The 25942-nt window shown below is 43.7% G+C and overlaps 1 protein-coding gene across 1 annotated transcript in view; it reads right to left on the bottom strand.

Annotated features, from left to right (window-relative positions):
* Positions 1-25942, bottom strand: part of paxip1 (PAX interacting (with transcription-activation domain) protein 1) — a 119094-nt gene that overhangs the window by 30083 nt on the left and 63069 nt on the right. Inside the window, exons 9-10 of the mRNA XM_072576229.1 lie at positions 18736-18831; positions 3936-4073 (exon numbers count right to left, since the gene is read on the bottom strand). Of these exons, the coding sequence (XP_072432330.1) occupies positions 3936-4073; positions 18736-18831 (234 nt within the window). The remainder of the gene's footprint in view (positions 1-3935; positions 4074-18735; positions 18832-25942) is intronic.

Below are 25942 nucleotides of genomic sequence, written 5' to 3'. Positions count from 1 at the left end.
CTCTCAGGACATCATTATTGCTAATGCACTCAAAAATAGGCCATGCACAAAGCACAATCTTTCTTGGGTTCAACCCAACCTCTGAACACAAGACAGCTATTACATCAGCCAACTGAACTTGTCAGAAGCAATGTTTCAACAAGACCGACAGCTTTCATTAGCATTCTGATTCAGGACCCCTCTATAATTGCTTTCCAAAGAGAATGGATGAAATGAATGGTTTAAAAAGTTTAAATAATTAAATCAGTTCTGGACACAGGCTCTGTTGTGCTTCAATTCTATTATGGCCATCTGTCTAATATTAAACTGTCAAATGGACCTTTGAGTAATAGCTGTTCCTCTGACAATGTGTCTAAAGGGACAGTAAAATGCAATGAATCCTCAAAAGATAAAAATCAGGGTTCAAAATCAGTATAAATAACAGAATAAATTAAGTACACAGTGACAGCACTGATACTTTTCAGAGGAAGATAGAGGCAAATTTTCTACTTTATTAACCATTGTTAAATTGAATTTAAATCAAACTGAACCAATTCATCATTTTACAGCTAGGTGCAAGTTACCAATGATGCAACAGCTTTAAACTTAGTGTTTCTAAGTCAGTGCTTCTAAGTTAGCATTTCTAAGAACTGAGTTAGTAGCTCTCTCATTTTCAATCACAGGGTTCCAGGAACAAACCCTACTTCACTGCCCTCAGAAAAAAATCCAGGTTGACATCCAGGGGAGTACTGAGGCACACTGCACTGTCAGAGGTGCCTCGTTACTAAACACAGGATTTAAGGGTGTTGCCAGGGTTGGAGGGTTTGAGCTATAGGGAGAGGCTGACTAGGCCGGGGCTGTTTTCCCTGGAGCGTTGGAGGCTGAGGGGTGACCTTATAGAGGTTTATAAAATCATGAGGGGCATGGATAAGGTAAACAGTCAAGGTCTTTTCTCCAGTGTACAGGAGTCCAAAACTAAAGGGATTAGGTTTAAAGTGAGAAAGGGAAGATTTAAAAGGGAACACCGGGGCAACTTGTTCACACAGAGGGTAATGCATGTATGGAATGAGCTGCCAGAGGAAGTGGTGGAAGCTGATACAATTGCAACATTTAAAAGGCATCTGGATGGGTAAATGAATAGGAAGGGTTTAGACGGATATGGGCCAAATGCTGGCAAATGGGACTATACTAATTTAGGATATCTGGGTCGGCATGGACGAGTTGGACCAAAGGGTCAGTTTCTGTGCTGTACATCTCCATGACTAGCTTGGGTGGATGCAGAAGTCATTGTGCTATTTTGAACAAGGGAAGGAAAGTTATTCCTGGCATCTTGGTCAATATTTACCCCTCAATGTCGCAAAAATAAAATCTGTTGGTCATCATCACATACTGTTTGAGGGAGCTTGATGGGTCTCAAATTGGCCACTATGTTTCTGACATGACAACAACTACGCTACCCTGAAGTGCTTCTTTAGCTCTGACGATCTTCGCGAAGTCCAGTAGTGATGTCAAGTGCCAGATAAATGCAATCGTTCTGTGCTTATTCAGTCCTCATTTTATGATTAAGATGTCAGAAAAGTAATGTCAATGGAAGAGAGAGCAGGAAATCCATTATGAATGCAAAAGACAAAGGTTTTATACAGTGACTCAGCTTTAGCACTTAGCTCTTATCTCCTGTTTAAATGTCATCATGCTATTAGACTCTAACTCAAACAAAAACAAAAAAAGTAAAAAAAAATCAGCATGAGGCACTTGGTCACAGAGACTGAATGAGGCAACTGATGCTATGCATCGGCTTATTATCCACTCAAATACTGAGCTCATCCATTGTTCTGAATGTCGGTACAAACAAGAGTAGCTGACAACAACAAACCCGATTATAAGAACATGTGCAGTAGGTTATACTGCACTGCGAATTACCAAACATTCGCTGTTTCCCACTCTATCTAGAGTACTGCATTCGCTGCTCACGATGTGGTCTCCCCTACGTTGGGGAAACGAAGCACAGACTGGGTGACCACTTCACAGAACATCTACAATGTACAAAAAGACCCTGAGCTTCCAGTTTCCTACCACTTCAATACCCCACCCTGCTCCCTTGCCAACATCTCTGTCCCAGGTTTGCTGCAGTGTTCCAGCAAAGCTCAGCACAAGCTGGAAGGACAGCACCTCATTTTCTGTTTGGGGACTCCACAGCCATCCGGATTCAGTGTCGAATTTAACAATATTAGGGCTTGAGGCACCTACCCCCATCACCTTCCCGCAAACCCCACTACTACATAAAACCCATCATTAGCTACAACCCCATTAGCAGCCATTCGTTCTCCTAGGGTGACCGCTATCCGATCTTTTGTCTGCCCAAAGGTTCTTCTCCCTCTTTAGGCCCCACCTCCACTTGTCACTTACTCTTAACCCCTCTGACAGTCTGTCAATTTTCAGTCTCACTAGACCCCATGGCATATTACCCACAAACTGCACCTCTTTCTAGCTCACAATTAATAAAATTGACGAAAATTTCCCAAGCAGCCATCTTTTGGAGAGACTTGAAAGAGGCCAAAGCGGTCAGATCAAACCAATATTAAATGTCCCCAGGCATGACGGAAGGAAGGGTAGAGGGAAATTTCCCTGTGGTCCCAGTCCATATTACCTAATGTATTGACCCCTCAAATCAGCATTACCAAGTATGAGTTGACCTAATGGTTATCATACCTCACTTTCTAGAGTTTTCGGTGTACAAACTGGTTGACATGTTTATGGCATTACAAGTGACAACACTTCAGAAGCACATCATTGGCTGCACCATCCTGTGGGAAGTCAAATGTTTTTTTAAAATGTGTTCATGGTTAATGGAGGAATTGCTGGCTAGGCTGGTCGGTTTGCTGGTGCAACAGGTAATTTGGAAGGCAAATGGAGTGTTATCTTTCATTGCTAAAGGGATTGAATTTAAAAGCAGGGAGATTATGTTGCAGCTGTATAGGGTGCTGGTGAGGCCACACAGAGTACTGCGTGCAGTTTTAATCTCCTTACCTGAGGAAGGATGCACTGGCACTGGAGGGGGAGCAGAGGAGGTTCACCAGGTCAATTCTGGAGTTGAGGGGATTGGCGTATGAGGACAGACACAGTGTAGACAGGGATTACATTCATTGGAATTTAGAAGAATGAGTGGAAATCTTACAGAAACATAAAATTATGAAGAGAATAGATAAGATAGAAACAGGGAGGAGGTTTCCACTGGTAGGTGAAACTAGAACAGGAAAGTAATTAGGGGGGCAGATTTAGGACTGAATTAAGAAGGAATTTCGTCACCCAGAGAGGATTGTGAATCTGTGGAATTCCCTGCTCAGTGTAGTAGTTAAGGCTTCCTCACTGAATGTTTTTAAAGCCAAGATAGATAACATTTTGAATAGTAAAGGAATTAAGGGTTATGGTGAGAGGTTGGGTAAGTGGAGCAGAGGCCATGAAAAGATCAGCCATAATCTTAGGGAATGGTGGAGCGGGCCCAAAAGGCCAGAGGGCCTACTCCTGCTCCTTAATGTTCTTATTTATTGCCCAGAGAGCAATGAAGAGGTAACCATTCTGCTGGGAGTCTGGAATCACATGTAGACCCAGACCAGGTAAAGGTAGCAGATTTCCTTCCTTAAGTTTCATGAACCAGATGAGTTCGTACAATAATAATTGACAGTGGTTGCCATTAGCTCAGTTCTTCAGCCTACATTTTACCGAACACAGATTTTACCACCTGCCATCGTGGGATTCAAACCCTCATTACCAGAACCTTATAGTCTGGGCTCTGGATTCTCAGTCCAGTGACATTATCACCAGGCCACGGAAAGTGCAATATATACGCTCCACCTTCTTTTTAAACGTGTATTGCTCAAGAAACATGAGGAGACCACTTGAGTTCTAGCAATCCCAGTCACTCAAAGGCACATGTCGCCTGGTGGTAGGTTACTCACGTGCTGTGAACACGGCTTGCCTCCTGGCGGGAAAGCGACCGGAAAATGCAGCCCTCGATGAGGTGGAATCATCTTCTTCTTCTTTAAAATTGTGTTCAACCAATGAGCAGTGATGCATCGCTTTCCTTCTCTCAAGGCCTAGTAACAGAAGGACAACGTTAAATGTTAACAAAACAATGGTCCCAAAATGATCGTGTTGAAGTACTGCCAACAGGACATGCAAGACAATGAAAAAAAAAGAGGGAAGATCATAACTCTGTGGCTACTGGACTAAGCTTCAACTGAGCTCATCAATGCTACACTCAAGTTTCAAACACACTATTGCCACTGAAACCCAGCCTGCTAAGCTTGGTGAAGGATGCTGATAAATCACAGGCCAACTGCATTGACCAGGAACTCAAGATGGTTACCAACACAGGAAGCATCTGGAAATATGCCTATCTTCTATATCTGCAAACTCAACTTCGATATCAATGTGAAGCTCTTCACATTCCAAAGCCCATCGCTGACTCCTCTTGGTTGAAGGAAACTGCAATCCTAAGAAATCGCAAAAGAATACTGTTTTGGACTGAGGTCAGGAGACAGAAATAAGGGGAAATAAATTGTCAGCTAGGAAAATGTTATACTGAACAGCCTGCAGGAAGATGCAATCTACCCATGTCTGTATGCAGTTGAGTAAAGGCGAAAGCTGCGTGTTTTATTTGACAAAAGAAAACTGTACAAGGTCATTAAAGGATGAATAACATTGATTGGGCTGGGTGGGTGGGGGGTGGGTGCAGAAAGGGAGAACAGCGACACTAATGAGTGGAATTGGAGAGTATGCACTAAAAGGAATTAAAGTGGAAAGAAGAAATACTTCATAGTGCAGAATGATTCAAATTAACTGCTTCAAATTCTAAAGGGATGCCTTCTATCATTGGAACTGCTCTGATCAATTCTCTCAAGAGCACAGAACTAACTAATGAGTCACAGTCAGGAACCGGATTTATTCTTTTGTCAAGTGCTTCTGTAACAGTATTGACTGTGGCTCACCAGGGATCAACCGGAAAAGGTTAATTACATCCCAGAAAGGTTACCCAAAAAGTTATCCCAAAATACTGAGATCAGATAGAACATCGTTGATATTAAACGGAAGTGTAACATTCAGATTTATTCTTATTGTGGTTCTTGGCAAACACCATCAGCATTTGCAGCTCTTTCCCTCAAAATCGCCTCAACTTGGATGCGTCACAGAAGTTTACAAAGACAAACCCATGTGGGACCAATAGACCATGTTTCACACCAGAACCTGCCACCTTCCTTCATCGTGCTCTACCTAAACATCTGTCTATTCCTTCCTCCCTCACGTATTTAACTGCGTTCGTGCTCATCGCTTTCATTACTTCATGTGACAAGGGGGTGAACTTCCAATTCTGAGTAAATCAAGTTCTCTCTCAAATTCCTGACTGGATTTGAGAGTGATTGATCAATATTTAATCATGCATAGTATTAGACTCTCACTCCCAAATCACATTGGCTTCAGGCTACCAGGACCAAAAATTACATTTTTTTTTCATTCTGCTCACTCTTACAGAAAGAAGATTATCCCACAACTATGGGCCAACAGTTTTAAGAATGGAAGAATGAGGAGCAGGAGTAGGCAATTCAGTCCCTTGAGCCTGCTCCGCCATTTAATAAAATCATGGTTGATCTCATCTCTGCTACAACTCCTCTTTCCTACCAGTTCCCCACAATCCTTCAACCCATTTTTAGAACTCCCCCCTATTTTTGCCAAATAAAATCTCCAATGCCCTGCGTCTACAAACTCCACTGGTTTTCCAGTAAATTGAACAACCCTATTCACTTTGCTTCCTAAACTTAACGTCAGTACATCCCACCTCTATCCACCTACCCACCCAATAACATTATGAAACGAAATGTAATCAAATGCCCATTAAGAAAAACAACATGGGAATGATCACTAAAAATAACTAATGTCCTCTGGGGTCACCCAAGGATAGAAACTTGTCTATTTCTGCGTTTGTTTTTAATTTGAGTCAAATAGCATGGAATCAGACCCTTCAGTTCAAGCAGTCCATGCTGACCATGTTCCCAAACTAGACCCATCTGCCTGCGCTTGGCCCATATCCCTCCAAACCTTTCCCACCCATGAATTTATCCAAATATCTTTTAAATGTTGTAACTGTACCCATATCCATCACTTCCTCTGAAAGTTCATTCCACACTAACTATTCTCCGTCAAAATAAAATTGTCCCCAGGTCCTTTAAGTCTTTCAGGTGTTTTGCTTGCTCTTAAAACAAACTTGATTTTAGGACACTTCATCACAGAACTGAGGTCCAACACACCTGGTCATGTGCCATTTAACTAATCAAACAAGCTCCACAACTGTTTCTTCTATCACCTTATGACCGAGTTGCACACCAACACTAAGCACCAACTTGAAATTACTCCACACGTATGTTACTTAATGGCAAAATCAACATAAAGCCAGTGAAGTCTGACTTGCCAATCTTAAATTCCATTTTAATCTCAGTAAGACCACTTTTCAATATCCATAGCATCACCCCACAAGGAATCACCAACATTTATCATTAAGAAGCCTGAATACCTCCCAATTTGGCATCAACAATATATCATGGAATGTGCTTTATGCATAGAGCTACCAGTCAATAATACAAGCCAACAGATTACCATTGCCCTCAGATTGGAGGAGAAACAATCTTGGATTACCATACAGGCTTGGTATTGAAGACAAAAGTGCTCAACAAGGTTCCGCAAGATAGATTGATTATAAAGGTTAGATCACATGAAGTACAGTCGTTTAGATACAAAATTAGCTCGGAGGTAAAAGACAGTGGTGGAGGAAAGTTGCTTTGCAGCCTGGAGTCCTGTGATTAGTGGTGTGCCACAAGGATCAGTGCTGGGTGCGTTGTTTTTCGTCATTTATATAAATGATTTGGATATGAACACAAAAAGGTATAGTTAGCAAATTTGCAGATGACACCAAAATTGGAGGTGTAGTGGACAGCGAAGAAGGTTACCTCAGATTACAACAGGATCTTGATCAGATGGGTCAATGGGCCGAGGAGTAGTAGATGGATTGAATCTAGATACATGTGAGATACTGCATTTTGGAAAGGCAAATCAGAGCAGGACTTATACATTTAATGGTAAGGTCCTAGGGAGTGTTGCTGAACAAAGAGACCTTGGAGTCGTAGGCTCATAGCTCCTTGAAAGTAAAGTTGCAGGTAGACAGAATAGTAAAGGCAGCATCTGGTATGTTTTCCTTTACTGGTCAGAGCATGGAGTATAGGAGTTGGGAGGTTATGCTGCAGCTGTACAGGACATTGGTCAGACCACTTTTGGAATACTGCCTGCATTTTTGATCTCCTGGCTATAGGAAGGATGTTATGAAACTTGAAAGTGCCCAGAAAAGATTTGCAAGGACATTGCCAGGATTGGTGGGTTTGAGCCATAGGGAGAGGCTGAAAAGGCTGAGGCTATTTTCTCTGAAGCGTCAGAGACTGAGAAGTGACCTTATAAGATCATGAGGGGTATAGATAGGGTGAATAATCAAGATGGTAAAAACAATGACTGCAGATGCTGAAAACCGAATACTGGATTAGTGGTGCTGGAAGAGCACAGCAGTTCAGGCAGCATCCAACGAGCAGCGAAATCGACGTTTCGGGCAAAAGCCCTTGATTCCTGATGAAGGACTTTTGCCCAAAACGTCGATTTTGCTGCTCATTGGATGCTGCCTGATCTGCTGTGCTCTTCCAGCATCACTAATCCAGTGAATAATCATGATGTTTTCCCCAGGGTAAGCAAGTCCAAAACTGGAGGGCATTGGTTTAGGGTGAGAGGAGAAAGATTAAACAGGGACCTCAGGGCCAACGTTTTGACAGATGGTGGTGTGTATGGACCGAGCTGCCAGAGGAGGCTGGTACAATTACAACATTTAAAAGACATTTGGAGATCATGAAAAAGAAGGGTTTAGAGGGATATGCGCCAAGTGCTGGCAAATGTGACTAGATTAATTTAGGATATCTGGTCAGCACAGACGAGTTGGACAAAAGGGTCTGTTTCCGTGCTGTATACCTATGACTTTATGAATGTAGCTAAACCCAGACTATTTTCTACAAAACTGAGCTCTGAAAAAAATGCCATAACCTCGAAGCATCATTCGGGCCATAAACGCTTGTTTACTTTTCATTAGTTTCCCTTCTGTATCCCTCACCTCAAGGTGATTTCGGAAACACTTCCCTCTGAGATTTTTCACTCTGCAGTAAGATGGCTTTCACACTAATTGCTCTGGATTCTCAATGAAATGGGAAGTGGCCAAATAGGGTTTAAAACAAGAGCCTTACATTTCAGCGTTTGGACAGTCCATTCTTCGTCCAAACTACATTGTACTTTCCCTCCTCAAAATACCAGAGGAACACACATTGCTACAGCCTCAATTCTCCCTGTAAGTGCTTTTTCTGGACAAACTGATCCAGGCAACTATGGTATCTGGTATCTGGTACTTCAGAATAAACTCCAAAACTTCTCAAAATGTTATTCCCTTGAAGCATTCAGATATTTCACAATCTGAGCACCATCCAGCAGCTAATTGGCACTGAATTGAGTTTTCCTTTTTTCAGTCGGTGACTGGAGAGGAGTGGTGACCTGGCAGGTACAGGAAAGGCAGGTTGTACTTCGGGCTTCCCTCAGATTGGGGGAAAAGAGTCGGACTCTTTCGAAAAACATGCACAATGTCACGTCAACAGGATTCGAGCGCGATATCAACACCAACCTGTGGACGAACACCAGTGTAGAGAGTCAGGACCAAAACATTGTCACTAACATCCCTTACCTGCATCTGCCTCCACTTCCCCACTGTCACAGCAATTAGCAGTCTAGGCACCTGCACCATACAAGTGCCAGAAAATGACCATCGCAATGGTACTGAATAGGCCACTTACATCATCCTGGGAGGTACAAGTGCTGAAAAACTGAACTAGACTAACCGTTTGATCGCTGTGGCAACAAGAGCAGACTAAAGCCTTATCACCATCTACAAGGCACAAGTCAGGGAACATGATGGGATAAGTAGGAGAAAGTGAGGACTGCAGATACTGGAGATCAGCGTCGAGAGTGTGGTGCTGGAAAAGCACAGCAGGTCAGGCAGCATCCGAGGAGCAGCACAGTCGAGGTTTCAGACAAGAGCCCTTCATCAGCAATATCGTCAGGATTCCTGATGAAGGGATTTTGCCCGAAACAGCGATTTTCCTGCTCCTCTGATGCTGCCTGACGTGATTGCTCTAATTGCCCAGATGCTCCAACAAGACTACAGACTCCCCAACTTGGAGAAAGTGAGGACTGCAGATGCTGGGGATCAGAGCTTAAAAATATGTTGCTGGAAAAGCGCAGCAGGTCAGGCAGCATCAAAGGCGAAGGAGAATCGACGTTTCGGGCATAAGCCCTTCTTCAGGAACGAGGAGGGTGTGCCAAGCAGGCTAAGATAAAAGGTAGGGAGGAGGGACTTGGGGGAGGGGCGTTGGAAACACGATAGGTGGAAGGAGGTTAAGGTGAGGGTGATAGGCCGGAGAGGTCGGGAAGAAGATTGCAGGTCAAGAAGGCGGTGCTGAGTCTGAGGGTTGGGGGAAATGAGGAAGCTGGAGAAATCTGCATTCATCCCTTGTGGTTGGAGGCTTCCGAGGCGGAAGATGAGTTGCTCTTCCTCTAAGTGTCGTGTTGCCATGGTCTGGCGATGGAGGAGGCCAAGGACCTGCATGTCCTTGGCGGACTGGGAGGGGGAATTAAAGTGTTCAGCCACGGGGTAGTTGGGTTGGTTGGTGCAGGTGTCCCAGAGGTGTTCTCTGAAACGTTCCGCAAGTAGGCAGCCTGTCTCCCCAATGTGTAGGAGGCCACATTGGGTGCAGCAAATGCAGTAAATGATGCGTGTGGTGGTGCAGGTGAATTTCTGATGGATATTGAAAGGGCCTTGGAGGGAAGTGAGGGGGGAGGTGTGGACGCAAGGTTTGCATTTTCTGCGATTGCAGGGGAAGGTGCCGGGAGGTGTGGATCTAACAAGGGCGTGGCGGAGGGAGTGGTCTTTCCGGAACACTGATAGGGGTGGGGAGGGAAATATATCCTTGGTGGTGGGGTCAGTTTGGAGGTGGCGGAAATGATGAAGGATAATCCGATGTATCTGGAGGTTGGTGGGGTGGTAGGTGAGGACTAGTGGGGTTCTGTCCTGGTGGTGATTGGAGGGGCAGGGTTCAAGGGCGGAGGAGCAGGAAGTGGAGGAGATGCGGTAGATAGCACAGTCAACCACGTCTGAGGGGAAATTGCGGTCTTTGAAGAAGGAGGGCATCTGGGTTGTTCGGTACTGAAATTGGTCCTCCTGGGAGCAGATGTGGCGAAGGTGGGAATATGGGACGGCGTTTTTACAGGGGGTAGGGTTGGAAGAGGTGTAATCTAGGTAGCTGTGGGAGTCAGTCGGTTTATAGTATACGTGTTGAGTCGGTCGTCCGAGGTAGAGATGGAGAGGTCTAGGAAGGGGAGGGCGGAGTCTGAGACGGTCCAGGTAAATTTGAGGTCAGGGTGGAAGGTGTTAGTAAAGTGGATGAACTGTTCAACCTCCTCGTGGGAGCACGAGGTAGCGCTGATACAGTCATCAATGTAACGGAGGATAAGGTGGGGCGTGGTGCCAGTGTAGCTGCGGAAGATGGACTGTTCCACATATCCTACGAAGAGGCAGGTATAGCTGGGGCCCATGCGGGTGCCCATGGCTACTCCTTTGGTTTGGAGGAAGTGGGAGGATTGGAAGGAGAAGTTGTTAAGAGTGAGGACCAGTTCAGTCAGTCGAAGGAGACCATCAGTAGAAGGGTACTGGTTGGTTCGGCGGGAAAGGAAGAAGCGGAGGGCTTTGAGGCCTTCGTGATAGGGGATGGAGGTGTATAGGGACTGGATGTCCATGGTCAAGATAAGGCGTTGGGGGCCGGGGAAGCGAAAATCATGGAGGAGGTGGAGGGCGTGAGTGGTGTCCGAACATAGGTGGGGAGTTCTTGGACTAAGGGGGCAGGACCGTGTTGAGGTATGCAGAAATGAGTTCGGTGGGGGAGGAGCAGGCTGAGACAATGCGTCGGCCGGGGCAGTCAGGTTTGTGGATTTTGGGCAGGAGGTAGAAACGGGCGGTGCTGGGTTGTGGGACTATGAGGTTGGAGGCCGTGAATGGGAGATCCCCTGAGGTGATGAGGTTATGGATGGTCTGGGAGATGATGGTTTGGTGGTGGAGACTCCCCAGAGTGCTTAAAGCAACATCACTCTCTCACCCACAGTTTCCTTACCGAGCACACTAACACAAACTGGCCAAAGCAGAGACTGAAACACCTTGTCAATGGACCAACTCATGCTATCCACTCAGCTCAGAAACTCCTCAACAATATTAAGATCGACGATGAAGAAATCATGGTTTCCTTTGACCTCACAGCAGTTTACTTCCATTGACATACCACTGGAGGAAGAATCATCCACAGCACTACTGAAAGAACTGGAAACGCTGACCCCCAACACAACATACCAAACCACTTGACTTATGCCTCGCCACTTACTTCAGCTTCAATGGCCAAGTATATCAACAAATCAATGGCACACCCATGGGACTACCCTTATCAGAGCTTCGAGCCGAAGCAGTCATGGAAAGACTAGAACCCACAGCCCTCCCCATAATCCAACCCAAACTATTGATGACACATTTGTCATCAAATGCATAAGCTAGAGGAAACACAACAGCCCATCAACACCACATTCACTGGAGAGCAGGAAAACAACAATCGACTCCCATTGCGAGTCATCACTGTCGAATGAAGGACCGATAGAGAATCTGTAACCAAGCTATACAGAAAGGCCACCCACTGAACCAAATCCTCAGCTACAACGGCGACCACCCCAATGTCCATGAATGGAGCTGTGCCAGGACATTTAAGACAAGCTACTTCGCACGGCAACACACCAGAATGATGCAAGAATGAGGACGAATGCCTATACAAGGTTTTCACAAACAATAGATACCCCAACGGCTTCATCTGCCAATGCCTATCGGACAGCTAACACCAAAGAGACACTATGTCCCAACACTCTCGTCACCCCACCCTATATCAAAAACATATCAGAAATAATAACTAGGAATCATTACACAGGATCACACTACACCAGCTACTCACGAACAAAACACCCCATACCCGTAACGTGCAGGACCAACATGATACACAAAATTCCATGTAACAACTGCGACAAATATTACATCGGACATACCAGCAGAAAACTAGCAATCCAGATGCACGAACACCAACTAGCAGCAAAACTGGATGGCCAATTCTCCCTCATTTCAACACACGCAGACAAAGAGGACCACCAGTTTGAGTGGGACAACATAACGATTCTAGGACAAGCTAACCAGAGGCACGCACAGGACTTCTTAGAGACCTGGTTTTCAATCCGCAATACCATCTACAAACATGTTGACATAGATCCCACTTACAAACCACTGCGTAGGAAAACCGGAAGTGACAGCACCCACCTTAACAGACCAGGGCAAATATCAAGCGGAGTGGAATTATAACGCTTCAATAAGTCGCATTGATGTTGTTACCTATCGTGATGAAACGTTTGCATGACAATGCACCAGCTCAGTGGGCTAACCTGCAACCACATGTGTCTCCCTAGTCTTGAAATCCCCCATCCTCGGGAAAAGACAACTACTAGGAACTCTATCTTTACCCCTCGTAATTTTATAAACTTTATCAGATTGCCTCTCAACCTCCTGCACTCTAGAGAAAAAAGTCCCAGCATATCCAAATTTTCTTTATAACCTAAACATTCCATGCCTGGTAACATCCTGGTAAATCTCTTCTGAACCCTCTCCATCTTAATAATGTCCTTCCTATAACTGGGCGACCAGCACTGGACACAGTATTCCAGAAGAGGTCTCACCAATGTCCTATACAACCTCAACAGGACTTCCCAACTCCTATACTCAAAGGACTGAGCAATGAAACCAAGTGTACCAAACACCTTTAACTACCCTGTCTATATGTGATGCAAATTTTAAAGAATTATGTACCAGAACAAAGAGGTCCTTCTGTCCTGTAACACTACCCAAGGCCTTAGCCTTGTTTGTTGTACCAACATGCAATAACTTGCATTTATCCAGATTGAACTCCATTTGCCATTTTTCAGCCCATTGATCAAGATCCCTTTGCAATCTCAGAAAACCTTTTTCACTGTCTATTATGCCACCAATTTTGGTGTCGTCTGCAAAATTACTAACCGTGCCTCTATATTCGCATCCAAATCGTTTTTAAAAAAAAAACATGACATATAAAAGAGGACCCAGAACTCATCCCTGTGAAACACCACAGGTAACAGGCCTCCAGTCCAAAAAGCAACTCTCCCCACTGTCTCCCGCCATTTAAGCCAATTATGTATCCAATTGGCGAGCTCACCCTAAATCCCACGTGGCTTAACTTTACTAGTTAGTCTACCATGCTGAACCCTGTCAAAGGCTTTACTAAAATCCAAATAAACAATATTTACTGCTCTGTCGTCATCAATCTTCTTGATAGCTTCCTCAAAAAACTCAAGTTTGTGGGACATGATTTTCCTCACACAAAACCATGGTGACTATCCCTAATCAATTTTTGCCTTTATAAAACATAGGATTTATGAACATTTTGAATCACCTCCAACAATTTGCCCACAACCAAACAGTTTACCCACTCACAGGTCTATAGTTTTCTGGTTTTCCCCTACAACCTCTTTTTGACACAAAGGTACATTAGCCATCCTCCAGTAATCAGGTACCTCACCCATAGTTATAGATCATGCAAATATTTCTGCAAGGGGTCTCGCAATTTCCTCCCTTACTTCTCACAACATTCTGGGATACTTTAGATCAGGTCCCAGAGATTTATCCAAAGATCCTTTGACAGCACCTTCCAAACCCATGACCACTTCCATCTAGAAGGATAAGGGCAGCAGATACATGAGAACACCACCACCTGCGAGTCTTCTTCCCAACAACAGACTGTACTTGCCTTCATTGCTCAGTCCTTTGAGTATAGGAGTTGGGAAGTCATGTTGAGGTTGTATAGGACATTGGCGAGACCTCTTCTGGAATACTGTGTCCAGTGCTGGTCGCCCAGTTATAGGAAGGATATTATTAAGATGGAGAGGGTTCAGAAGAGATTTACCAGGATGTTGCATCACAAATAGGGTGGAACTATATCGCTGGCCCCTCGGTGTCATTAGGTCAAATCATGGAACTCACTCCCAAGTGCATTGTGGGTCAATCCAGGGTACATGGACTGCAGCAATTCAAGACGACAGCTCACCATCACCTTCTGAAGGGCAACTAAGGACGGGCAATAAATGCTGGCACATCGGTCATGAATATATTAAAAAATCTTGCTTGGACTGTACAGGAGATTGGTCAAAGCACAATTACAGTACTATGTGCAATTCTGGTTTATTTACCCGAGGGGATGATATTATTGCCACTGAAGGAGTGCAAAAAAGATTCACCTGACATGGGATTGTCCCGTGAATAGAGATTTGGGAAGCTGGGCCTGTATTCTCTTTCTGTCAGAACATTCCTACTTAACTTTGTATCCTGTTATCAACCTGACCATTACTTGAATTGTATACAGACTTGAAGGAAAAGGTTTATTCAAAGCTTCTTTCAAACTGGAACACACTACACCTATGGAGCTTTTGCAGATTTGCTGCAGCTGAACAGCCCAACACAGCAGAGCTTCTGTTAACTCTGAAACTGAAGCTGGCAAAGAAAATAAAACAAAGAGTTTTAACATTTCATCTTCCCACTTCCTTCTCAACTAACCTTGCAGTGAATGCGCAAGCCTCTCCAACCATAACTCCCACTCAGCAGCTTTTAAAAAAAGTCACCAGCAATAAGCCAAGGGACCCTGAGACACAGCAACAATTCCAAAAGGAGCTATTACAAGCTTTAGTGTTTGAGCATGGTTTCAAATGTACTTGAACACAGGGGTCACTGTTCTGTGGGGGAGTGCCATTCAATTATGGCGCATCAACTACGGTTGAAAAACTATTAGCCAAGTTACACAATAAACTTCGGGGAAAGCCTTGTGAGACAGCCTCTGCAGAACAAAGTGGACAGAGGTAATTGTGGAGCTGACCCTACAACGCAGTTTGTCTAATGAAGTATTGAACTGGCAAAAAGTTTTACGCATGATCACTCACTGAACACAGGAGGTGCAGCATCAGCTAACCTCCAATCGCTCACTGTTGCTGACTAGTTCAGTGCTGAGTCATGGCTGTTTGACCTGCACCTGAGAGGAATGGATTTTGAGATTAGTCAGAGTACTGTCACACTCATGTCATGTAGTGAAGAAAGGGATCTTTGATACACTCCTCCCTCCCCCTTCAGTAGTTGAAGCTGAACTGACTGCTCTGAGCGCATTAAAGTCTTCCTTACCACTGCTTCCAGATTCAGTTGGCCTAACCCATTATGAGAGGGCATCCATTCATAGAGATGTACAGATTGGAAACAGACCCTTCTGTCCAACCAGGTATTCCAACCCAAACTAGTCCCACCTGCCAGGATCTGGCCCACATCCCTCTAAACCCTTCCTGCTCATATAACCATGATACGTTTTAAATATTGCAATTGTACCAGCCTCCACCACATCCTCTGGCAGCCCATTCCATACACGTACCACCCTCTGCTGAAAATGTTGCTCCTTAGGGTCTCTTTTACATCTTTCCCCTCTCACCCTAAACCTTTGTCCTCAAGTTCTGGACTCCCCCACCCCAGGGAAAAGACTTTGTCTATTTATCCTATCCATGCCCCTCATGATTTTATAAACTTCTATGAGGTCATCCCTCAGCCTCCGATGCTCCAGGGAAAACAGCCTCAGCCTGTTCAGCCTCTCCCTATGGCTCAAATCTTCCAATCCTGGCAATACCCTTGTAAATCTTTTCTGAACCCTTTCAAGTTTCACAACGTCTTTCCGATAGGAAGGAGACCAGAACTGCACACAAGATTCCAACAGTGGCCTAACCAATGTCCTGCACAGCCGCACCATGACCTCCCAACCCCTGTACTCAATACTGTGACTAATAAAGGAAAGCATTCCAAACGCCTTCTTCACTATCCTATCTCCCTGCAACTCCACTTTCAAAGAGCTATGAACCTGCACTCCAAGGTCTCTTTGTTCAGCAACACTCCTTAGGACCTTAACAGGACTTGTACACTTAATGGTAAGATTTGCTTTCCCAAAATGCAGTCACATGTACTCAATTACAGGGTACAGTAAAAGGTCTACAATATCGCCACACACAGCTGCCTAATTACAAAAATCTTAGGAGGGACAATGTAGTAAAAAAAAAGAGAAACAAAGTGATAAAGTTAAGCATTACAGACCATTATAGTGTAACTAGAAAAATTAACAAAGGTAATAGTTATTGTTAAAATGCTTTATATAAACTAGAAAATTAAAAAAATAAAGGTAACAGTTCAAGTTTTAGCTCACTCTCTGGGAGAACTCAGCTGCCTCACTGAAAGTTGAGTACCAGAAACTTCATAACAGTCTCCATCTCCTTCAACCTGCTGCACACTTCCAGCCTTTTCCTTTCATGTTAAGACTTGTACTTTCATTTATTTCAGTCCAAAATCAGGTTGCTCCTCAAAGTGAGCATGGCGATGGTAGAGGATTGCACTGAGAACAGAGTTGAAAGCCAACATTGCCTCCTCAGTATGCACTAGTTATCGCAGACATGCCCAGGGAATATATACTCAACTGAAAAGACACTGAGGAACTCTGAGGAATGAAGTTTGCACGCACAAATTCATCCTAAGCATGCTGGCAGATAAATCCATAAAAAGCCAATTAATTTGGGGCTTTATAAATTGCCAATTAACATTCAAGAGTAAAAGGACAGAGTACATACTTATATAAAACATGGATTGTGCCAAAGTTGCAACACTGTATGTTGTTGAAGCACCTCACAATGGTAGATATTTGAAAGCCAGAACAAGCGCTAAACTTAGTATCATGGAAGAGGAAATTATAGTTATTGATAGGGATGAGACAGACTATTTCTACTAAAGTACAGAAACCCAGGAGGAAATTTCATGGAGGCATTGAAAGTTACAAAATCTTTTCAGGGAGTGACTATAAAAAGATTAACTCTGGTTAACAGGATGTGTAATCATACTCTCTTTACATCAAGTGATACGGACATGTGGAAAATGTTTTGCTTTAAGAATCGATTCAGACAGTGAGATTTGGTCCACTAAACAGGAAAATTTGAAACAGAGAAAGGTTCAGGACAATTGGATAAGCACGGGAAAAGTTGGATTAGTTTTGAACGATACTAAAATGTCAACACAGATGCAATGTGCAGTAAAATCCAAGGCTCTTCACTCAATTAAGAGGGAAAGGAAGACCCTTGGTTCATTTACTCATTTTCCTTGAGAGACAGAGCACTCTGTTTGTATTTTATAGAATATAGCACTTAGGGATAAAGGGCCTGAGGTGAAAGCTGGACAAGGGTACAGTGTTGGATGAGCAGCTGAGATCATATTGATTGACTGAACAGGCTTAAAGAGCCAGATCAACTACACCTGCCTATATTTTCTACATTGGATATTAATTCAGATTTTATCATCGTGTGTACTCAAGTACAGATGCACAGGAGTACAGTGAGAAGTATACAATGTCACCACACACAGTCCCATTTTACGTACAAAGGTACCTTTTGTTTCTTTTTTTTAAAAACTACTTTGCACCCAAGTTAAAAAGTTAAGCATTACAGGCCATTATAGTATAAAAATAAAGAAATAAAAGGTAATAGTTAATATTATCTTTCTTATTATAAACTAGAAAGATAAAGAAATCAAGTTAAAAGCTCAACAATCTTTCTTGACTGTTTAGCCATATCATGGCCCCAAGTTTCTCCACTTAGCTCACTCTCTGGGAGACCGCAGCTGTCTGTTCTCAATGCGGCCGCCACCACAGAGACTGGGGGACTTCCCTCATCACTCACTTCTCCCGCGTTAGGCTCAACTCCAAACGACAAAAATCCATGCTCTGGACCAGACGAATATGACTGGCTCCTCAAATCCCAAGCATCTCCCCTAAATGTTTGCCCACTGCAGATTCACGATGGCATTCAAACCAAAGTCAAAGCTCGGAATGAGACACAAGTTACTGGTCATGATCTGCTGAAAGACTGACCCAGCAGCAGGTTCTGAAATTATTAAATGGCGCAAGTTGATATTCTCTAAATCAAATAAGGCCAAAAGAAACTTATGCAGGGAAACCAGGAGGAAGCCGTCCATCACATTGCTTGTACTGACATTCCATGGCTTTAGGAGGTAAAATACAGCAACTTACAGCAGCACAGAGCTGGAAATTTGCATCGATATGTAAATAGGGGACATTATCAGGATGTTACATTCCTACTATTTTACTCTCAACTGTGAACATCTGGATGGAAATACCAGAGGCAAAGTGTTATGAAGGATTGATTTGACTCATGCACCAGTTACATAGCAAAGAATCAGAGATTGAAGATAATACGTTTATTAAACAAATTAGTGAACAGTAATGAGCCATCAAAAGATGTTGCATTAAAAACTAATTTCTTTCATCAATACAGCGCTCAAAACAAGCTGGGAGGCTGAATGAGGCTGCATAATGTTTTCACAAAACTAGCTTGATAACATGCATGCAAGGAAGGGAAAAGGCAAGTAAATGTCTGTGCACTTACCTGGGTGTACATATTGCTGACCTGACTTTCACACAGAAGGTGTGTGCATCTATTGGTCAGTGTGGGATCTACAATTCCACCATGGGCTTGGATAATCTGGACAATAACATAAAAACACATCATTTATACACCATATGAATTTTTACTACAGCTACAATCAGGAGACTCTTCCCACAGTTAAACCATGTCATCGCATCGCTTCGTTTGTCAGCTTTGATTAAATTGTATCACCTCATTATTAAAGTTACCAGTTTAACTTTTGCCATATATCTAATGCACCACAGCACAGCTGAGATGGGAATGACTAGTTCAGTACAAATCAGGAATGGAATGGACCTACTTCTGGTTCCATAGCTTTCCGTGATGCACACTGAACACGAGATCAGACAGGGAAGCAATTTGACTGAACTACTTTTGCTAAAATTATAAAGGGAAGAGTCAGACCACAGCTGAAATACTGTCAACAGTTTTGTGTCCTTATCTAAGGAAAGATATACTAGCACTGGGGACAATTCACTCCATACTCACTATGAAGTGACTTGTCTAATGAGGAGACGCTGAGTACAAGGTCTGTAACTTGATTTCAAATATACAGGATACATAAAGTCATAGAGATATTTAGCACGAAACAGACCCTTAGGTCCAACTTGTCCATGGCGACCAGATATGTAGTCCCATTTGCCAGCATTTGGCTCATACCCCTCTAAGCCCTTCCTATTCATATACCCATTTGGATGTCTTTTAATGTTATAATTGTATCAGCCTTCACCACTTCCTCTGGCAGTTCATTCCATACACACTCCACCCTCTGTATGAAAACGTTGTCCCTTAGATCTCTTACGTCTTTCACCTCTCACCCTAAACCCATGGCCTCAAGCTTTGAACTCCCACCCCAGAAAAAAAGACTTTGCCTATTTATCTTATCCATGTCCATTATGATTTTATAAACTTCTATTAGGTCACCCCTCAGCCTCCAACACTCTGGTGAAAAAAGCCCCAGCCTGTTCAGCCTCTTCCTATAGCTCAAACCCTCCAACCCTGGCAACATCTTTTCTGAACTTTTTCAAGTTTCACACCATCTTTCCGATAGGAAGGAGACCAGAATTGCACGCAATATTCCAACAGTGGCCTAACCAATGTCCTGTACAGCCGCAACATGACCTCTCAACTCCTGTACTCAATACTATGACCAGTAAAGGAAAGCATACCAAACACCTTCTTCACTATCCTATCTACCTGCGATTCCACTTTCAAGCAGCTATGTACCTGCACTCCAAGGTCTCTTTGTTCAGCAACACTCCCTAGGACCTTACCTTTAAGGTATATAAGCCCTGCCCTGATTTGCCTTTCCAAACTGCAGTACCTCGGATTTACCCAAATTAAACTCCATCTGCCACTCCTCAGCCCATTAGCCCATCTGATCAAGATCCCATTGTACAGAGATAACCTTCTTCACTGTGCACTACACCTCCAATTTTGGTGTCATCTGCAAGCTTACTAACCATACCTCCTATGCTCACTTTCAAATCATTTATGTAAATGACAAAAAGCAGTGGTCCCAGCACCGGTTCTTGTGGCACTCCACTGGTCACAGACTCCAGTCTGAAAAGCAACCCTCCACCACCACCCTCTGTCTTCTCCCTTCAAGCCAGTTCTGTATCCAAATAGATCCCCCTGTATTCCATGCTATCTATCCTTCCTAACCAGTCTACCATGAGGAACCTTGTATGCCTTACTGAAGTCCATTGGATCACATCCACTGCTCTGCCCTCAATCTCCTTTGTTACTTCATGATAAACTCAACTAAGTCAGTGAGACATGATTTTCCCATGTACAAAGTCACGTTGACTATTCCTAATCAGCCCTTCCCTTTCCAAAACCATGTAAACCCTGTCTCTCAAGGGGCAGAGTAAGTGTCGAAAATCTGATTCCCATTGTGAAAAAACAGCCTAAATGATACAATTACATATTCTAAGTTTAAGTGGAGATGAGGAGGAATTTCTTCTCTCAGAGTAGTGAACCTATGGAATTCTTTAGCACGGCAGCTTCAAAGCTGGGTCATTAACTACATTCAAGATTGAGATAGGCAGATTTTTAATAGTCAAGGGTTAGAAGGATATGGCATAAAGTGAGTTGAGGCTAGCTGCGATCTCAGTGAATGGCAGAGCAAACTCGATGGGCTGAATGGCCACCTTCTGCTCCTATTGTGTGTGTGTTTTTGGAAAAGCACAGCAGGTCAGGCAGCATCCGAGGAGTAGGAAAAAATCGATGTTTGGGAGTGGAGCCCTTCATCAGGAATGAGGTTGGGAGCCCTGGGAGTGGAGGTGGGGCTGGGGAGAGGGTAGTTGAGAGCCACCCCTCCCATTTCTCTCTCCACCCCTCGGGGGTTCTAGCCTCATTCCTGATGAAGGACTCCAGTCCCAAATGTCGATTCTCCTGCTCAGTGGATACTGCCTGACCTGCCTTAGTTGTTCCAGCAACACAAACTCAACGCTGACCTCCAGCATCTGCAGACCTCACTGTCTCCTTCTGCTCCTATGTCTTATGATTTTTTAAATAGACTTTAAATCATTACAGGCATTCCACTGGTTATAACCTATGCTCCGGAAAATGGTGGGGGGGGGGCTGGGTCTGGGTGGGATGTTTTTCGGAGAGTTGGTGCTGACCTGATGGGCCAAATAGCCTCTTTCCCCATTGTAGCGATTCTGTGATTCAATGACGATGAATCATATTAAGCCAATTTCAGGTATGTAACATCTAATGATTCCCCTTTATTTGTAATGCTGGTCACCTCCTCAAAAAAACTTTAACAAAACGGTCAGGCTTGATTTCCCCTTCACGAAGCAATGCTGATTTGGCTTGCTTAAATTATGCATTTCTCAGTTTTCCTTTTATGTTCATTAAAATGAATTCCAGCATTTGCCTAATAACTATTTAGCCGTTTGCCTCCCTCCCCTTTTGCAGGAGAGTTTTACCTTGTATAAGGGGGGCAATCTTCCAAGAGCTGTACAGCACGGAAAGAGACCCTTCAGTTCGATTCGTCCATGCTGACCAAGTTTCCCGAATAAACTAGTCCCATTCGCTTGCATTTGGCCCATATCCCTTTAAATCTTTCCTATTCATGTACTAATCCAAACATCTTTTAAATGCTGTAATTGTAACAGCCTCAACCACTTCTTCTGGCAGTTCATTCCACACCAACTACCTGCTGTTTGAAAATGTTGCCCCTCAGGCAAAATTCTTCTCCTCTCACCTTAAAAATATGCCCCCGAGTTTTGAACTCCCCTATCATCGGGAAAAGATCTTTGCTATTCACTTTATCTTTATAAACCTTTATAAGTTCACCCCCAACCTCCTATGCTCCAGTGAAAGAGGTCCCAGCCTTTACTGATAACACACTGTTCAGTACTAGCAACATCCTGGTAATTTAATAACACCCTCCCTATAGCATGGTGACTAGAACTATACACAGTACTCCAAAATTAGCCTCACCAACATTCTGTACAATCTCAACGTGATGCCCCCACTTCTATACACAATGGTCTGAACAAGGAAGACAAGCATTCTAAACGCCTTCTTAACAACCTGACTACCTGTGACACAACTTTCAAAGAACTACGTACCTGAAACCCTAGGTCTCTCTGTTCAACAACACTACCAAGGACCCTAGCATTAAGTATCTAAGTCCTGCCCTTGCTCATCTTACCAAAAATCATCTGGGATTTTCCCAGAATCTAAGGATTCTTACAAGAGTACATTGATTATCTCTGTCCCTACTTTGTTTAAAATCCTAGGATGCTTTCCTTACATACAAGGGATGTTTTCGCCTTTCATCCCATTAATTTCCCGAGTTATTGTTCTCATGATAGTCATGATGCTATTTTCTCCCTCTTCTTTCTTGATTATTTGGTAATCTAAGAATGCTAATTAGCACAGCACGGTAGTTCAGTGGTTAGCACTACTGCCTCACGGTTCCAGGTTCGATTCCAGCCTCTGTGGAGTTTGTGGAAGTGTGTGTGGAGTTTGCACATTCCCACAGTGTCTGCATGGGTTCCCTCCAGGTGCTCCGGTTTCTTCCCACAGTCCAAAGATGTGCAGGTCAGGTGAATTGGCTGTGCTAAATTGTCCATAGTGTTAGATGCATTAGTCAGAGAGGGGGGGCGGTCTGGGCGGATCGTTCTTTGGAGGGTCGGTGTGGACTTGTTGGGCCGAAGGGCCTGTTTCCACACTGTAGAGAATTTAATCTAATTTAATATTCCCTGTAGTGAAGACTCTTAGCTCTTCTGCCATTCTCTAGCTTCCCCATTACTTCCTCAGATACTCTTTTGAAGGAGCAGATACTCATAGGTGCCCCTTTTCTTTTAACTCAAAGAAGCTCTTACTGTCTGCTTTTATGATGCTTGCTCCATTGGACTCATAGTTAAGTTTCTCCACCATTTTTCTTTCGTCATCTTCTGTTGGCATTACCACTAGTCTGTGTCAAATTGTATGCTTTTTCTTTCAATTTGATACTTTAGTTTTCCTTATTAACCATGATCAGTTTAGCCTGTTCCTAGTATCCTTCTTCCTCCCTGGAATATTTCTTTGCTGTGTGTGGTGAACTGTTTTCTTAAATGCCTGTCACTGTTCCTCAACCATCTCTTCTCTAAAAATATTCCCCAGTCCACTCCAGACAGCCCTGCCCCATTCCCATGTAATTATCCTTAAAGTTTAGAACAGTTGTTTCCAACCCAATTCTGTTCCATTATTGTCAATGTTGGCGAGGGAATCTTTTATTCTCTGATCATCTATTAAGCCCGCCTCATCACACATTACCAGATCTGAAACAGCCTGATCCAATGGTGGATCCACAAGCTATTGTTATGGGGAAAAATATCAAAGAATCCCTACAGTGTGGAAACAGGCCCTTCGGCCCAACAAGTCCACACCAACCCTCTGAACAGTAACCAACCTATGGATACCCTATGAATGTACTCTATGAATTCTTCCAAAGTAAATTGTCTGGTCATTGCAGGATTGTATTTGCAAGATCCCATAACTAGCAATCACTAGTCTCAAAATAAACAGAGACAGTAAGGACTGCAGAGGCTGGAAACCAGAGTCAATAGATGTGAAGCTGAAAAAAACGCAGCAGGTCAGACAGCATCCAAGGAACAGGAAAGTCACCGTTTCAGGACGAAACCCTTTCTTCTGATGAAATGTTTTGGGATGAAATGTTGGCTTTCCTGCTCCTCGGATACTGTCTGACCTGCTGTGCTTTTCCAGCTTCACATCTATTGACTTAAAATGAACTTCACTGGTTTGAACACTCTTTGGGACAGCCCAAGATCAGCAGTAAAATCCTTTTCCGCTAGTTTAAAATCGATATTTCCTTGTCCTTGAAACCCTGAGGCATTATCTCAGATTGGAATTAGAATTAGGTTTATTGTCATATGTACTCAAGCACAGAATTACAGTAAAAAGTGTACAAAGTTGCCATTCCTGGCGCCATCATGCACCTGGTACAAACACTTTGGTACAAAATAGGAAACTAAAGAAATACAGTTAAAACTTCATCACAGGCATGGGCCTGGGCCTGCAGTTGCTCCATGCTGGGCTTTCCAGAGGCCAGCTGGCTGAGACCCTCCCTGTCGATCACCATCAGTTCACTCACTGTTCTGCTTCAATATTCTAGTTTAAATTTATACTCTCAGACAGTATCGTTCAAGGATAAAGTGCTTAGCTTCTACAGTTCTTCTGCTTAATCAAGTGAAAACGAATTTACTACAATCCAACAATAGATTACATCGAACATAAATGAGCCATTCTTCAACCCAACAAGCCTGTACCAGTGACTATACTCCGTACTAGCCTCCTCCCACATCTCTGTAGCTAACTCCAACAACTACAGAGGAACCTCGATTATCCAAACGACACAGGCGAGGAGTATTTTGTTCAGATAATCGAACGTTCTGATAAAAGTTTAGCTAAGCATCGGGATCTTGTTTGGATAATCTGAAATTCGGTTAAATCGAATGCCAGATGATTGAGGCTCCTCTGTATACAGAACAGAATGGCCAAGAGGCCACGCAGTGCAGACTCCCTGCCTTTCCCCTTAGCCTGACAGTTCTTCAGATTGTTGTCCAATTCCCTTTGCGAGCCACTATTGAATCAGTCTCCACCACATGAACAAATGACTCAGGAGAAGCAGCAGCACATTTGGTTCTTGAGCTTGCTTCACCATTTAATAAGGTCACAGCTCACATGACTCTAGTCTCAGCTACACTCTCCCATCTGAGCCCCATAAGCCTGGACTTCTGCATTTATCAAAAATCTAACTCACTCTGCCTTCAATAAACTTAAAGACTTAGCCTCCACTAGCTTCTGGGGAAGAGAACACCACACTCTAATAAGCCTGAGAGAAATAGTCGATCTCCTGTTTTTAAGACGGCAACCTCTTGTCCTTAAATTAGGACTGCTTGTTTCAGTTTTACAACAGAAAATGTCTTCCCAGTATCAAACCTACCCAGACCCCATCTCAGGATCCGAGACATTACCCGGAACAAGTAACTGATTGATAACTTGTCATTAGTCCACTGACCAATGACAATGGCCTTCTGTCTGCCAACAATGGTGTGGCATCACCCTTTGATGTGAAGGGCGGTGCTTGTCACTGGCCACTCGGGTGCTTTCCTATCTTCCTGCTGGTGGAAATTGAATAAAGATTTGTGCACTTTGTGTTTTTCACTATGTCTCACACCTGCACACTCACGCCATGGGTGTTGGGGAAAAAATAAGCACTACCGCAGTTAGGCGGTAGTGTGGGGGTAAGGGAAAAAACAGGAGTCTCCACACATGAAAAAAAACAATGGTGTGTTCGGGCGATATAGTGGCTCAGTGGTCAGCACTGCTGCTTCACAGTGCCACAGATCCAGGTTCGATTCCACCCTCTGATGATTGCCAGTGCGCAATCTGCGAGGGTTTCCTGCGGGTGCTCCAGTTTCCTCACACAGTCCAAAGATATGCAGGTTAGGTGGATTGGCCTTGCTAAATTGCCCATAGTGTCCAGAGATTTTCAGGCCAGGTGGATTAGCCATAGGGAATGCAGTATTACAGGGATAGGGTAGGGGGTTAGGTCTGGGTGGGATGCTCTTCGGAGCGTCAGTCAATAGGTTGAATGGCCTGTTTCCATACTGCAGGGATTCTATGACTACAAGAAAACCTCACA

The sequence above is a fragment of the Chiloscyllium punctatum genome, chromosome 8 (genome assembly GCF_047496795.1).
Source record: "Chiloscyllium punctatum isolate Juve2018m chromosome 8, sChiPun1.3, whole genome shotgun sequence".
NCBI classification, from domain to species: domain Eukaryota; kingdom Metazoa; phylum Chordata; class Chondrichthyes; order Orectolobiformes; family Hemiscylliidae; genus Chiloscyllium; species Chiloscyllium punctatum.
Note: the sequence above shows the minus strand (reverse complement) of the source record. Positions and strands in the feature narration are given on the sequence as shown.